At 44.5% G+C, this 15,173-nt stretch overlaps 1 protein-coding gene across 1 annotated transcript in view; it reads right to left on the minus strand.

The window, feature by feature from the left end:
* Positions 1-15,173, minus strand: part of Rad54l2 (RAD54 like 2) — a 107,674-nt gene that overhangs the window by 18,421 nt on the left and 74,080 nt on the right. Inside the window, exons 4-14 of the mRNA XM_021171453.2 lie at positions 14,277-14,416; positions 13,534-13,650; positions 12,854-13,080; positions 11,711-11,893; positions 11,143-11,276; positions 10,024-10,220; positions 7,403-7,745; positions 6,481-6,658; positions 4,869-5,120; positions 4,548-4,666; positions 2,574-2,692 (exon numbers count right to left, since the gene is read on the minus strand). Of these exons, the coding sequence (XP_021027112.1) occupies positions 2,574-2,692; positions 4,548-4,666; positions 4,869-5,120; positions 6,481-6,658; positions 7,403-7,745; positions 10,024-10,220; positions 11,143-11,276; positions 11,711-11,893; positions 12,854-13,080; positions 13,534-13,650; positions 14,277-14,416 (2,009 nt within the window). The remainder of the gene's footprint in view (positions 1-2,573; positions 2,693-4,547; positions 4,667-4,868; positions 5,121-6,480; positions 6,659-7,402; positions 7,746-10,023; positions 10,221-11,142; positions 11,277-11,710; positions 11,894-12,853; positions 13,081-13,533; positions 13,651-14,276; positions 14,417-15,173) is intronic.

Genomic DNA, 15,173 nt, shown 5'->3' on the forward strand with positions numbered 1-15,173 from the left:
TCCTGGCACTCACTTTGTAGACCAGGCTGGCCTCGAACTCAGAAATTCGCCTGCCTCTGCCTCCCGAGTGCTGGGATTAAAGGCGTGCGCCACCACGCCCGGCTATTTTTAAAATTTTTAATTGCATATATGTTTGTGTGTCTGTGTGTGGGTATATGCATGTGAGCATTGGTGCCTGCAGAGGCCCTAGATATCAGATTCTCTCAGAGCTGGAGCTATAGGGTCTGTCTGTGACTTGCTTAACATGAATAGTAGGACCTGAATTTCTGATCCTCTCCAAGAGCAGCATGAGCTCTTAGCACCACTGAGCCATCTTTCCAACAAATACCATGGGTCTATGGTCCATTTCCTAGACATCGGCACTGTGAAACTACATGTTTGCTCCTCAAGCATTGAGAAGTGTGTACCCTGATGTCCAATTCAACAGTATCTATCTATAGTTGAGAGTGATTCTCACATGGAATACTATAAAATACAGCCTGGCAATGGTGGGGCACATCTTCAACTCCAGCACACGGGAGGCAGATACAGCCTGCCTGAGTTCAAGGCCAGCCAGGTCTATAGAGAGGAACCACATCTTCAATGTTTTCCCCTCTAGTGAATTCAGGCTAATGTTCAGACCTAAGAGTGCATTTGACTCACCTACGAAACTCAGAAAACGCTGACTCGGGCTGCCACTCAGCTTTATGGGACTCCTAGTGCGTGCAGAAACACTAAGGATTTTTCATTTTAATGTGACAACATTCTACCAGTCTTCTTCCTTAAGAAAGTTTTTTGTTTGTTTGTTTTCTTTTTAAACAGTGTTACTATATAGTCCAGGCTAGCTTCCACCTCACAACCATCTCACCTTGGCCTCTAAATGCTCTATAGGTATGTGCCACCAGGCCCAGCAAGACACTCACTGTTTTTAAAAGCTCTTGATGACGAGAACTTGCTATAAGGCAACATAAAACAACAACAACAACAACAAAAACTCAACCAACCAAACAACCAAACAACCAACCAACCAAACAAACAAACAAAAGTCCAGAAGGGTCAGGTGTGGTGATGCACAGCTCTAATCCCAGCACTGTGGAGACAGAGGCAGAATGATCCCTAACAAGAGTTCAAGGCTAACCTACTCTACACTGTGAGCTCCAGGCCACCCATAGCTACATAGTGAAAGCCTGTCTCAAAACAAAACAAACAAAAAGACTTGAAGCAGTGTCATCCATTAAGAACAAAAAGACAGGGCTGGTGAGATGGCTCAGTGGGTAAGAGCACCCGACTGCTCCTCCAAAGGTCCAGAGTTCAAATCCCAGCAACCACATGGTGGCTCACAACCATCCGCAACGAGACCTGGCGCCCTCTTCTGGAGTGTCTGAAGACAGCTACAGTGTACTTACATATAATAAATAAAAATAAAAAAAAAAAAAAAAAAAAGAACAAAAAGACAGGCCAGGTGTGGTGGCGCACCCCTTTAATCCCAGCACTTGGAAGGCAGAGGCAGGCGAATTTCTGAGTTCGAGGCCAGCCTGGTCTACAGAGTGAGTTCCAGGACAGCCAGGGCTACACAGAGAAACCCTGTCTCAGGGGAAAAAAAAGAACAAAAAGACAAAACTTGAAAAGTGGAAGACACGATTAGTACTGTTAGGGGAAAACCAAAGCCCAGGTTAGTTCTCACTGAGGACCCCAGCCTACTTCCCCACTGAGTTTGCAGTAGTGACACACAGCTCACTGCTGTCCCATTGGTCACTCCTAGAGAAAACACAAGCTTTGAGTCTTCATTTCTGTGCACCATTTTTGTAGGCCAGTGACTCTCAAAGAATAATTACTCCACCTTCATGCCTCCAGGGGACAATCTTGCAATGACTAGAGCATTTTTAGTTCTCAAAATTGAAGATGCTTACTGACATCAAGTTGGGGGGGGTGAAAAACCAACAACAAATATTACTGAAATACAACAGACCTGTCAGACATATATAGCCAAGTCTGGCCCAAATGTTATCATGGTGTTTCTGAAATTTTATTCTTTATTACCACTTACTTAAGGAATCTGTTTAGATACCTTTTCTCAATCAACATCATGTCTTCCATGGATTTAAATATTATAGATATAATATATACATGGTTATGTATACCTATAAATTACACATCTGAAAAAAGGATCCCCCCACCCCCCGCCCATCACACTCACAAACTTTCATCCTTGGGGGTATTTAGCTCCCCCATAGAGAAAGTATGACCTAGGTTTATACTCACTCTGACCCCGATGGTCATTAGGCCACAGTGATCCTAAACTTTCAAATTCTTCTCATCTCTCCCAGAAGGCCCCTCCAGCCACTGCTACACAGTGGCTCCTCCAGCTTTGAGCCACATATGGTCACACATGCTTGGATCCCAGTACTTGAGCTATCTCTGTAGCCCTAGCAGTGGTTCTTTTTTAAAAACTGCTTCTCAGTATCTCCCAATTTCTTGGCTAATCACATATTTCTATACACTTAAAGAAGAATGGAGTTAGAGAAGAGAGAAAGAAAGGAAGTCCTTAAATAGATCTTGCCAAGACTCCAGAAATAAAGCAGCAATAAACTCACGGAAGTAGCTGACATTTCGAACCCACTTCTGTGTTCCTTGCCCCTCGGCACCAGGCAGACAAGGCATGTCTCGTTTCCCTAGGAACTCCTCGATGAGAGCCAAGGTAGAAAGGCTCTGGCTGAAATGAAAAAGTGATTCAGATGGTCCCAAGCCCTAAGGAACCTTGTTCTTACTCCTGTGCAACCTTCTAAGTGGAGGTCCCACAACCTACTCCCTATGAGATGGAACTCCACTAACCACAGCCAAAATATTCTCCCTAACCCATAGATTTATGAGCATGGACCCATAAAAACAAAACCAAACAGAAAACAGCCAAACAAACAAACAAACAAACAAACCATTTCTTTAATCTCTCAATTGAAAATTCTGGGGTTTAACTCAGTGTTCAGCAGTGTAATCTACACGGTGATACCAATGAATCTAACTGTGAGCCACAGACAACCTCAAGTATCTCAAGTAGTCTCCTGTGGAGGCAGATCCACTTGACTGTTTTCAAAACATTTAGAGAGCTAGATTATTGAAAAGCATTATGAAGGGCTCAGTGGTTAAGAGCACTGACTGCTCTTTCAGAGGTCCTGAGTTCAATTCCCAGCAACCACACTGTGGCTCACAACCACCTGTAATGGTATCTGATGCTCCCCTCTTCTGGTGTGTCTGAAGACAGCAACAGTGTATGAGGTGGAGAGAGGGAGAGAGGGAGGGGGAGGAAGAGGGGGAGGGGGACGGGGGAGGGGAGGAGAGAGAGAGAGAGAGAGAGAAGAGAAGAGAAGAGAAGAGAAGAGAAGAGAAGAGAAGAGAAGAGAAGAGAAGAGAGAGATATTGATTGATTATGAAAATCAGGAGGAAGCTTGAATCACTACTGACTGTCACATGTGGAAGCCCTCACCTGATGCCCCCAAACCAGGGTCCTTGGGGTATACTGTGGCCAAAAGCGATCTACTTTATGCCTATTTCCTTGCATACATGTTAGATCTTGATGAGACGCAAAGCCCCAGCCAGATTGACCCTGGCAAAAATATCACATCACTAACATGGCCTTATATGTAAAACCTTATTTTAAAAAGGGCAGAGTGGGAGATCAGCAAACACACTCTATAAAGGGCAAAACAGAAAACACTTTAGGTTTTATGGCCCACATATAGGTCCTCTTGTTTATCTGTTTTATGTTTGGTTTTAGATTGTTTGTTTGTTTTTTTGAGACAGGGTTTCTCTGAATAGTCCTGGTTGTGCTAGAACTCACTATGTAGACCAAGCTGTCCTATAATTGACAGAGATCCACCTTCCTATGTCTCCCAAGTGTTGGGATTAAAGGCCACCACAGCCAGCTGACTACAAATACTCTTTATTCTTTGTATTTCTTTTTACAAGACTAAAAGTGTTTTTAAAAAATAAGTGTACCTAGCTGGGCTTGGTAATCTAACCTTTGTGGAAGGCTGAAGCAAGAGGAATACAAATTCAAGGCCAGTGTGGCTCTAGACAACTTAATGAGACTCAAGAGTCAGGCATTCAAACCCTGTCTCAAAAACCTAAAGAGGGCTGACAAGACACCTAGCACATAAAGGCATTTTCTGCCAAGCCTAGCGTACTTGCCTACTTTGAATGAGGTTCCAGTTTTAATTCCTAGCACCACAAATTTAAAGTAAGATAAAATAAAAAATTAAACATAAATAAACAAAGTAAATACATAGATAAATGCTAAAGAAGAAGAAAAAAAACTAGCCAGGTTTGGTCTGGGCCACAGTCTGAAGGACTAACTAGAATATTTAGAATATGATCTCCAACATCAATATGTAGTTTTAAATCTTTGTGGGTAAGAGAAAGAACCTGGGCTAGGTGCTGGAGTGTAAGGAAACCCTAACTACAAGTGCTTGGTTACAGTGCACTGGAAAAGGCAAAGGGCACGATGACACTCGATGGTCTCGCTCTGTAGCTACTGTACTCTACCGTCCTACAGATATTAAGCATCTTCTCACCTAAATACAAGAATCTTGTCCCCGAGCTTCACACTTTCTTCAATCAGGTGGAAAAGCAGTACCATCTTGGGAGAGTTCTCCAGGACGCCAGTCTGATAATTAGTCAGAAGCTCCTTGGCCTGCAAAAGAGAAGCAAGGAAGATTGGGACAGATCCAAGGCTGAATGGGTAGAAATAAAGGCGGTGGCCTGGTAGCTACCTTTAGCTTTCTTTGCATAGGCTGCTTAGTGTAGTGAGTGTGTGAACTATCCTCTCCCCAGGCTGCTCATCACCATCCCTCCTCAGAAGCAGCTATGGCTACTGAAGGCTCTGACTGACTCACCCACTCATATGTAACAATGTTATTGCCCCGTTCCTGGAAAGGGTTAAAGCCAACTCCCTGTAGGAACTTGCTGTTGGTTGCTTCTCCCATTGAGGAAGGCAAGGCACTATCTTCTCCCTTGACTTTTGTGCCGTGTGGTGGGCAGCGGGCACTGGTCCCCGCTGAGCCAAGTTCTTCCACATCTAGGTCTTGCTCATTGGCTAGGTTTTCCTTCTGAAGGGCTTCATACAGCACATCAGGATGGTTCCAGATCTAAAGTTAAACAAAGGAAAGGTATAGAGCAGAGAACATTCCAAGGGGGTCCCAAGGAAGACGGAGACATGCTCAAACAAACGCTTGCTACACATATACCTTTCCTAGTCAAAGAGCTTGTATTTCACTGCTAGCCTAGATGACAATGACACATGAACAGGAAGTGCCACTGCGTTCACAAAAGGGCTGTGTCACTAGCATTTCACTCTTAACTCAAACAGGGAAAGAATGCTTTGTTTTCATTGTGTGGCTACATTCAGCTACTAAACAAAACAAAATGAATCCCTCCCTATGAAAGAAAGATTTCTGATTGATACATAACCAATTGGGTGTAATTTCAGGAACAACTCCTCGGAAAAGTTGAGATCCCTGACAGAGGAGAAAGAAGGAAGAATAAATAACCCAGAACACTATCCAAAGAGCACTTGTGCTTTTGTTTCTTGGCTCTGGTCAGGGCAGTGGCTACAAAAGCAGAATTCTGAAAGCCATGTGTCATGGTACTTAGAAGGTTGAGGCAAGAGGATTGCCAAGAGTTTAAGGCCAGTCAAGACAATGTGGTAGAACAATGTTTTGAAAGACAAAAGAGATATTTTGAAATCCCATCTATTGCCAGGTGTGGTGGCACATACCAGTAATCCCCACATTCAGGAGGCTAAGGCAGGAGGATTTGAGTTCCGAGACAGCCTAGACTATATAATAAGATTCTAAATGAATAGATAGGTGGATGAATGAATAAATGAATGAATGACTGAAGAAATCCCATCTGATCTCAGAGATATATCTTCAGCCAACTTACAATGGATTGGGAACAATATCTAATAGATGTTCCAAGAATATATCCAGGGACACTAAGTCAAAAAAATAGGATCGATAGCAGGAATGAGAAAGACCTCAACCTACTAAACACAGACCAAACCAAAGGTACTTTGTATAATCTTTTTGTTTTCTACTTTTTGGAGGCAGTGTCTCCCTATGGAGCTCAAGCTGTCCTAGATCACTACACCCTATTTCAGCCTCCTGAATGCTAATTACAGGCATATACCAATAGGTCCAGCCTCAGTCATACAGCAGTAAAAAAACTCTCCATCCCACAATGGTCCTCTATCACCCTTCTTTTCCAAGACCAAAAAAAAAAATCATTAAGAAAGGGTAGTTTCTGGGGTTCAGCACAAAAAGGTAGCACTGAGCATATTATATGAGCAGTACCCCAAGAAGTTTTGTGGTATACAATCAGCAGTGTTGTGAATGAGGGCAGCCCATTAAACTCTAGTCTTCCTTCACCCAGAATTCCCACAAGGATCCTGCCCTAGGACTTATGTACACCCTTACTTTCCATCCATTCCCTGAGGGCCCCACTCACCTTGCAGCATACACAGAAAGCCTTCAGAGGATTCAGCCCTAACCAGCCACTGGTACCACAATCCCGGAAACGGTCCATGAATTGTGTGTACAAATCTCGCTGGATCTGAGAAAGCCGCACCAGGATCACATTCTCTTCTTTGGCAGGGAGGTGAATCTTCAACACAGTGTGGCCTCTCCTACAGAGGCAAAGAGATCAGAAGTGGCCTATAGAAAGCACACCTAGGAACTGTGGCCAGGATCAGTTGAGGATATAAACAAGGCCTACACTCTTGCCACACCATTTTCTGGAAATATCTTGACATGCAATGCATCCTTGTGTGGAGCAGGATGGTACAGAGAGAGTGACACTGTCCCGAGTCACAGCTAACGGGGTAACTCCAAAGGGAAGGCCAAAGGAACTAACTCTAGGTTCTTGCCCAAATTCAGGGATGCATGTCTGAGTTTTTTTTTTTTTTTCCACATTTGTCATCTTACCAGGAGGAAAAAAAAGAGCTGCTTTAGATCAGCCTTCACCACATCAACTGAGATGCTACAACTGGTAAAGCAATATTCTAGAATTATATTTATTCTTTTATCAGATTCAGCAGAATGCTGGCTCATTCCTTTTCTAAAAACAAGTTAAAACAGGTATTTTCAACAACTTTAGATGACACTAGCTTGAGTTCACTGGCCTCAGCCTCACTGCCTCAGCCTCTTGAGTGCTAGGAGACATAGTCCATCACATTCAACAAAAACAACTTCTGAGTGAAGAGCTTATGGGATAAACTTCCCGAGACAATAAACAGTACATCGACTGTCTGCTAGTCACTCAGTTTTATTGCTGCTTCACTAGGAAGGGTCCTCTAGTGGTAGTATTTTCCCTTCATCAGAGCTTTGGCATGCCCACTACCCATAGAAGGATTCAGAAAACAAGACCTCACCTCTGCACAAAGCCCTCCAGGAGGCTGTGCAAAACATGGCTCCGGTAGCGCATGAGGCGGACATCCTGAGGTGTGCTGTCAATACACTGTCCGTTTAGGATAGGGCGTTCAAACATGTTGCTAAACTCCTGACGAGTACCAAGGAAATCTGGGCGCACAAAGTCCACCATGCACCAGTACTCAATGAGGTTGTTCTGTAGAGGGTAGCCAGTCAGCACTACCCGCCGACGAGAACGTATGTTCTTCAGAGCCTGTGAGGTGCTGGCTTGGCAATTTTTGATGCGGTGTCCCTCGTCACAGATCACCACATCAGGACCAGGGCGGCATAAGGCCTTCTCAAACTCTAAGGAGGGAAGAGGATCCGGAGTCAGAGGGTGAGAGGGCCTGCTCTTAGTCAATAATATGAGAAGTAGGGGAGAGCCCTGGAAGAGACAGAAGAAATGAAGGAAGCAGGGAAGCAAGAGTCAGCCCCCATTGACAAAAGGGAAGCAGCCAGATAAGCTCCTACAAGTTCTGTGTGAGGCTAACCTAGCCACTGACTCTTGCATTAGTATCTTCTTATCCCCACTCCTTAACTTACTTTACTTATTCCCTTTAAATTTTTCTTTTTCAAGCTAACATAAAAATTACTTGCAATCCTGGGGTTTAAATCAATTGGGGGACAGGGACTGGGGGTGGGGGATCCTGCATGGATTTTGAGTGTAGGATTAAAAATATGTCTGGATAAAACCCATAGGAATAACTTAGACGCCACAGTGGGCTCTTTCTTGTCATCCAGCACTTTGGGTCCTTCTGAAGGCTGGCTGACAGGGGCTGGTTAAGGACAAGGTCTCACTGTCACTCCCCAGTCACTGTAAATGACATGGTCACCCTGCCACAGATACAAACCCAGGGTAGACATACCACAGAATGAAGACTTATAAAATGAATGGTTTCTAAATCCTTTTTTTTTTTTAAGATTTATTTATTTAATATATGTGAGTACATTGTAGCTGTCTTCAGACACACCAGAAGAAGGCATCAGATCTCATTACAGATGGTTGTGAGCCACTATGTGGTTGCTGGGAATTGGGTTTCTAAATCCTTAAAAACTTTCAACAAAGGCTCTTTAAAAAATAGAATGGGCACCCATAGGTCAGTACATCTCTCATTCCTCATCAGAGAACTTTAGGACAATTAACACAGAGACCCACAATGGGTCAGCATGCAAAATAAAAAACTGTAGTGTGTTCAGCCATAAATCAATCCTCTCTCTCTCTCTCTCTCTCTCTCTCTCTCTCTCTCTCTCTCTCTCACACACACACACACACACACACACCACACACACACACAGACATGCACACAGGGATCTTTGTGAAAGAGGGGGTAGAAAAATTGTTAAGAGGCAGAGATGGTAAATAACTTTAAGAAATCTGTTTTCTGGACACAAGAGACTAGCAAGCATAGGGACTCACAGTTAATGTGGTAGTGTGCAAAAAACCCAGGCAAGCTCAAGCCGGGGGAAATCTTGGCATAGAGGAGGAAAGGTGGGCAGGATTCCCAACACAGGATTCCCAACATTAGCTTAGGTACTACTGGTACTTGGGAACTGCTGGGAGAGGGCCAGTCAGTTTTCTTTAATGATATCACCTCTGGAGGGTCCACCACATGCACTCCCAAGAATAACATAAACTGAATTTGAGTTGCAGGGACAGGGGTAGGGAGGGAAGAGTAGAGAGGGCAGGTGTGTGGGGGTGGGGGTGGGGGAGTTGGAGGAGGGTGATGATAACTAAAATACATTGTATGAAATTCTCAAAGAATCATCAACATGTGTGTGTGTTTTGATTTTACTAATTATTCATTTTATTTATGTGTGTTTGTGTGTATGTATGTATGTTCATATACCATGTGTATACTTGGTGCCTGTAGGGGTCAGAAGAAAGCATTGAATCTCCTGAAACTTCAGTTATAGACCATCATGTAGGTTCTGGGAAAAACTGGGTCCTCTAGAGGAGCAACAAGTGCTCTTAACTGCTGAGCCATCTCTAGAAGCCTAAATATTGTTTTGGTTTGTTTGTTTAAAGATAGAATAAAGCTGTGAACAGCCAACTGAGATTACTCCTTTTTATAAATTCACAAACATCACTACTCTCTGTCTTACTATTAGCTTTAGAGGATTTTTTGTTTGTTTGTTTTGTTTTGAGACTGGGTCTCACTGTGTAGCCCTGGATGGCCTGGAACTTACTATGTAAAATAAAGAGATGGCCTCAAACTCAGAGATCTGCCTGCCTCTGCCTCCCAAGTGCTGAGATTTAAATATGTTCACCACCATGCCCAGCCCTTATAAGAAAACAACTTATGTTTTCTTAATACTTTCTCACAGTATCTCTATGAACTGCTAATGGCAGCAGTTAATTTCCAAGGACACCAAGCCAGGGAGTGTCCTTTGAGTCTAGGAGTGGCTTCCAGAATATGCAGTCCTTTCTGAAAGGCACTGAAGGTTGTTCCACCCAGATAGCAGGTTTAAGTTACCAATTCATTTCAAACCTAACTGGTACTGGTGGCCTCTTCTGCCCTGCCATCTCCAGGATCATCCCCAGGATAAGCCACCCACCCTGACACCCCCGGGATGAGTCACCCACCTCTCCGGAACTCCTGCTGCCGGTCTTCTTCATCCAGATCAATGATGACGGGATGAGAGCGTTTCTTGGTTTTCTTCGGCCTACTTGTGGCTAAGGACTTCTTCAGCGTGAGTAGTCTGTACATCTCATACCCCATCAGCAGCACTCCACCCTCTGAAACCCAATCAGCCGTCACTTTAGCACGGGATGCCACCGTCCTGCAGAAGGGAAAACTGTGAGTTATAAACTGTTCTATAAAGTTGGTTTTTCTTTTTTAAAAAAGGAAAACAGAAAGAAAATAGTTGTTTCAGCTGCTAATCAATAAGAATTTTTTTAATCAAAGCTGCATTGATTTATATCTGGAATGTTTTATTGGCAAAGATTTCATTTGGCAGCAAGCTCAAGGTAGATTAGCTAACCAAGAACTTTCCTAGTATCCCAGAAATACTACTTTATACTGGACTGAATCATTGATGAAGGCTAACCAACGAGAATCAGTAATTCTATGGAAGAGGCAAAAGGAAATGCTAAACCCTTGCATATATACCTACAAGACACCATTCCAGGTTTCCCCATGGTGAACACAAGCCATGGCAAGAAAGGCAACTCCATCTTGCATCTGACCAGGATTCCATGATAAACCAAGGAGAACAGAAAAGTACCAGGGCTAAGGCAATGGAGAAGCAAAGGCCCTCGGCAGTGCCTCTGCTCACACCTGAGCACTAAAGCCTGACAGAGCAGGGCAGGGAACAGCCACCCAGCCACCTGCTGGGTCACTCAGAGTCTCCTGTCTTTGATGGGTTCACTGTGTCATGTTGATATAGGGAGGCTTTTCCCTTAGTGATACAGATGTAGGCCAGATTAGACAATATTAAAAGCAGTGTATGCACCAGAAATATGTCTAGGTTGTAGACGTATTATGACAGAAAAGCATCCTAGAGCAGAACTAAGAAACTTCACTCTTCTCAGGTTATATAAATCTGACTGTTCTGAACAACTGTGTGTGCTGGGGGTGAGGGGTGAGCAAGAACAGAGATAGAAACATCAAGAAATCAAATCTGGGACGACAGAGAGACATACTTCAATAGTCCCAGAGAAGTCTAAAGTGACTATGACAGAGAGGACAGGTAGGCCACCTACTTGTGTTCATCATTCAAGATATGAACTTTAAAGAACCGAGGCTGGACTTCTTCAGGCTTGCTGTCGGCTGGGAGGGCTTCAGGAGCCGGGAGCCACATGTTGAACTCTGCCAACCAATTCTGAAGAGTGTTCACCTATGACAAGCCCAAAAAAGTTGGCTTTTTCTTTCTTTCTCTCTCTTTTTATAAATATTTTGTTTATTTTGTTTATGTGCATGTGGAGGTCAGAGGACAACCTGTGGGAGCCAGTCCTCTGCTCTCCTGCCACTCTGCAGGTTGCCAGGCTTGAATTCAGGTCATCATCACTTTTAACATTTAACAAACTGCCCCTCACTCCCAACACACACACAAACATAGACACAGACTCACTCTCACTCACTCTCACACACATTCATTCATATTCTCTCTCCTCTCTCTCTCTCTCTCTCTCTCTCTCTCTCTCTCTCTCCTCCCCTCCCCTCNTCTCTCTCTCTCTCTCTCTCTCTCTCTCTCTCTCTCTCTCTCTCTCTCTCTCTCAACAAGTTTTTAGGTCCCCAGAGATGTTCAAAGGGTGAGTTAAGCGCTCTTACCGGCACAATGGCAAGGACTGTTTTGGCTGGCGTATGGCGGAAAAGGACATCAATGAAGGAGATTACTTGCAGAGTTTTCCCCAGACCCATGCTATGGGCCAGGATACAGCCAAAGCCACTACTGGTCTTAAACCTTTCTAAGGACTCCACTAGGTTATCATATAGGAACCGGATCCCACCAATCTGACAAGAAACAAAACACACAAATGTTAGAAACACTACCAGAGATCAGGGCTACATAGTTTTACTCACTTGAGAATAGTCAGTAAATAAGCATGTATTTATGTCAGATGTTGGTATGAGTGAAGATGGAGGTTTCCCTATACCCTGACTGGTCTACAGAATTTTGTCACTCTGGCTGGTGACACACAAAATAGTACTGGCCTCAGATAAAGTCCTATAGGAGCTAAAGGGTCTTCAGGAGCAGACTCCTGACAAGGTCTTTCAGTCAGCCTGGCTGCTCTGCGCTTGAGGGGTGCCTCCTCTAGGTAACCCAATAGTTCTTGCTGTGGGAAGTTCTGAAACTGAGTCAATCTCTGACTGTGGGCGTTCACTCACTGGTACTAGTTCCAGAACTGGATCAATACAAACTATTATGTTCTCAATTTTCAGAAATTCCCTAAAGTCTGACTTTCATATGTCTTTTGAATCTATGTCTCTCAAGATTTTCCTTATTGATTCATCAGAACCAAGATGTGGTAAATGGCATTTTTAGTATTTATTTCAGCATATGTGTGTGTGTGTGTGTGCGTGTGTGTGTGTGCCTGAGGGAGGACATGTATGTATGTGCACCATGTGCATACAGGACCTCTTGGATGCCTTGAAACTGGAGTTACAGAGCCACTATGCCAGTGCTGGGACCCAAACCTGAGTCCTCTGCAAGAACAGTGTGTGCTCTTAACAGTCAGGCCTCCTCCCAGTCCAGTGATTTCTACTGGACAGGGCTAGCCTGAGGCTTATCTCTTCCCTCTCCCCACTGTATTCATATTCAAAGGACTCTTAAAACATCAACTGGATCAGGATTTTCCAACAGCTGCTCTTGGGATCCAACAAGTACTTTACAGGCTAGAATACTAATAACCAGAAGCAGGCAATGTTTGCAGCAAGGAAAATGCAAGGAGAGTAGGCTGGAGATGGCTGTACCTGATGAGGTTTCACAGCCCGTGCCAACTGGGGGGCCAGGAAGACATTCTCCTCCTCTGGAGGGTGATTCAGGTTGACAAGGACCCGCCCGAGAGCATCATGCTGGTTTAAGGCGTCGTTCACATGGGTGCCACCCTTCTCCTCTTCCTCGTCCTCCTCGCTGACAGACTCACTGCTGTCCACGATGTGCAGCGTATCCTCCTCTCCAGAACTCAGCTCAATTACCTCTGAGTCAGGGGAAAAAATATCAAAGGAGCAGAGTGCTGTGGTTTGTCAGAGGGAGAGACAGGGAGTTAGCTAAAACTTGTCACCACTCACAAAAGAAATGTTTTTAAAGTGTCTTTCTTTCAGAGACAAGATAAGCTAAGTTAACACAGGGATACGTGCTAGAGGTGGACTCCAAACCAAATGAACAAGGACTGGAGTTTTCAAAAGTATTTCCAAGTCAGGTGTGGTGGTTCGATAAGTCCCACACTTGCACGGCTGAGAAGCAAAGAGGGTACTGTGAGCTCCAGGCTAGACTACAGGGAAGACCTCAACACCTCCACCACTAGCAATTAAAAAGGGAAGGGGAGGGAGAGGGAGGGAGGGAGGGAGGGAGGGAGGGAGGGAGGGAATAAATGTAAAGATGACCACGGACCAGGAGGAAGTGGATGGAGGCCCCTCTGGCCTGACCTTACCGTCTCGACTACTTTTTTCATCCTCACTGCCACTGCTACTGTCCAAACAAATGACTTCCTGGGCTAAGACCCGAGGAGGGAGTTGGGGACCATCACTAGCTCGTAAGACAATTTCCTCTGGGAAAAGAAAGATGGACATGAAGACATTTAGGGCCAGTGAGGTGGTTCAGCGGGTAAAGTGCTCGCTGCCAAGCCTGGAGACCTGAGTGTAATCATCAGGACCCACATGAAGACAGCCAATTTCTCCAAGTTGTCCTCTGACCTCTACACATGATCTACAAATGTGCCTCTACACCACACACACACACACACACACACACACACACACACACACTCCAACTAATGTTAAATTAAAAGAGTAAGTAAAACTCCCCACATTCAGCTCAAACACATTTCCAAGTGCTTCCCACCCTCTTCCTCTGCTGCTCTAGTGGGGGAATGATCACTGAGAAGAGAAGCAGAGGGAAGCTAAGAAAACGTCCCAGTCTCCCTTCCACATTCCCCTGGCATGCTAAGATCTAAAACTACAGGGGAAACAACAAGCCTCAATAAAGTTAACCTGAGTAAGTTTTCATCTATTTCCACTTTCTAAATGACAGAGCTTCTGACTATGAAAGGCTGTCAACAAGCAAAGAGCCTTCAGGGTTCCTGCTAGACTACAACCCAGACCTGTCTGACCACTCTGCGAGCTAAGGGCCTTTTCTCCTGGAACTAGTGGTCATTCCTAACAAAAGGCTGCTTACCAGGTAGGAACTCCAAAGGGACAGTAGGAATGGGGGCTGCATATTCTTTCCTCTGCTGCTCCAGGCGCTTTCTTCTTTCCAATTCTTCCTGCTGTGCTGCTTTGGTTACGGGCTCCAACTGATCCTCCCGGAGTAGCTTTCTAAACATTAGAAAGAGATGTCCCTTCAGTTAACTTAAGATTTGTGCAATGTAGTTGGGTGTAGTTGTGCAAGCCTCTAATCTCAGCACTCAGGAGGCAGAGACAGGCAGATCTGAGTTCCACACCATAGCACTACATAGTGAGTTCCAGGACAGTCAGAGCTACAGAGTGAGACCCTGTCTCAAAAACCAAGCCAATCCAAACAAACAAGATATAAAAATAAACAAAAACAAACAAACCAAAAAGACTTGGATAAAGCTCAATGGTTCTGAAGTACCGTACTTCACTCCTTTGTTGTCCTCGAGGGCAGCCCTACCAATCTGACTCTGCATATACAAAACGGGGCTGTCTTGGTTGGTGAGAGCAGCTGCTGTGCACACAAGAGACCTGAGTGAAAATTCCCAACGCCCACCTAAAAAGCTGGGCTTGACCATGTGATGTGGACACAAGGTGGGACAGGACAGGACAAAGACAAGGCTGCTTGGGTTTGCTGGTCAGCAACTGCCTGGTTTTTCTCCTGTGCTGTTTGAAAAACATTGAGCTTCAGGTTCAGGTAAAGACTTGTTTTCTATAGTGTAGAAAACGAGAGGAAGATACTGAACATCCTCCTCTAACCTCACACCCCCACATACACCCTTGCACATACATACAAATAAAAACAGAAAGACCAAGCGTTAAATAAAATAGTGTGGTTTACACTAGAGTGTGTGAGTGTGTGTGTGTGTGTGTGTGTGTGTGTGTGTGTGTGTGTGTGTGT

Source organism: Mus caroli, chromosome 9 (assembly GCF_900094665.2).
Source record: "Mus caroli chromosome 9, CAROLI_EIJ_v1.1, whole genome shotgun sequence".
NCBI lineage: Eukaryota > Metazoa > Chordata > Mammalia > Rodentia > Muridae > Mus > Mus caroli.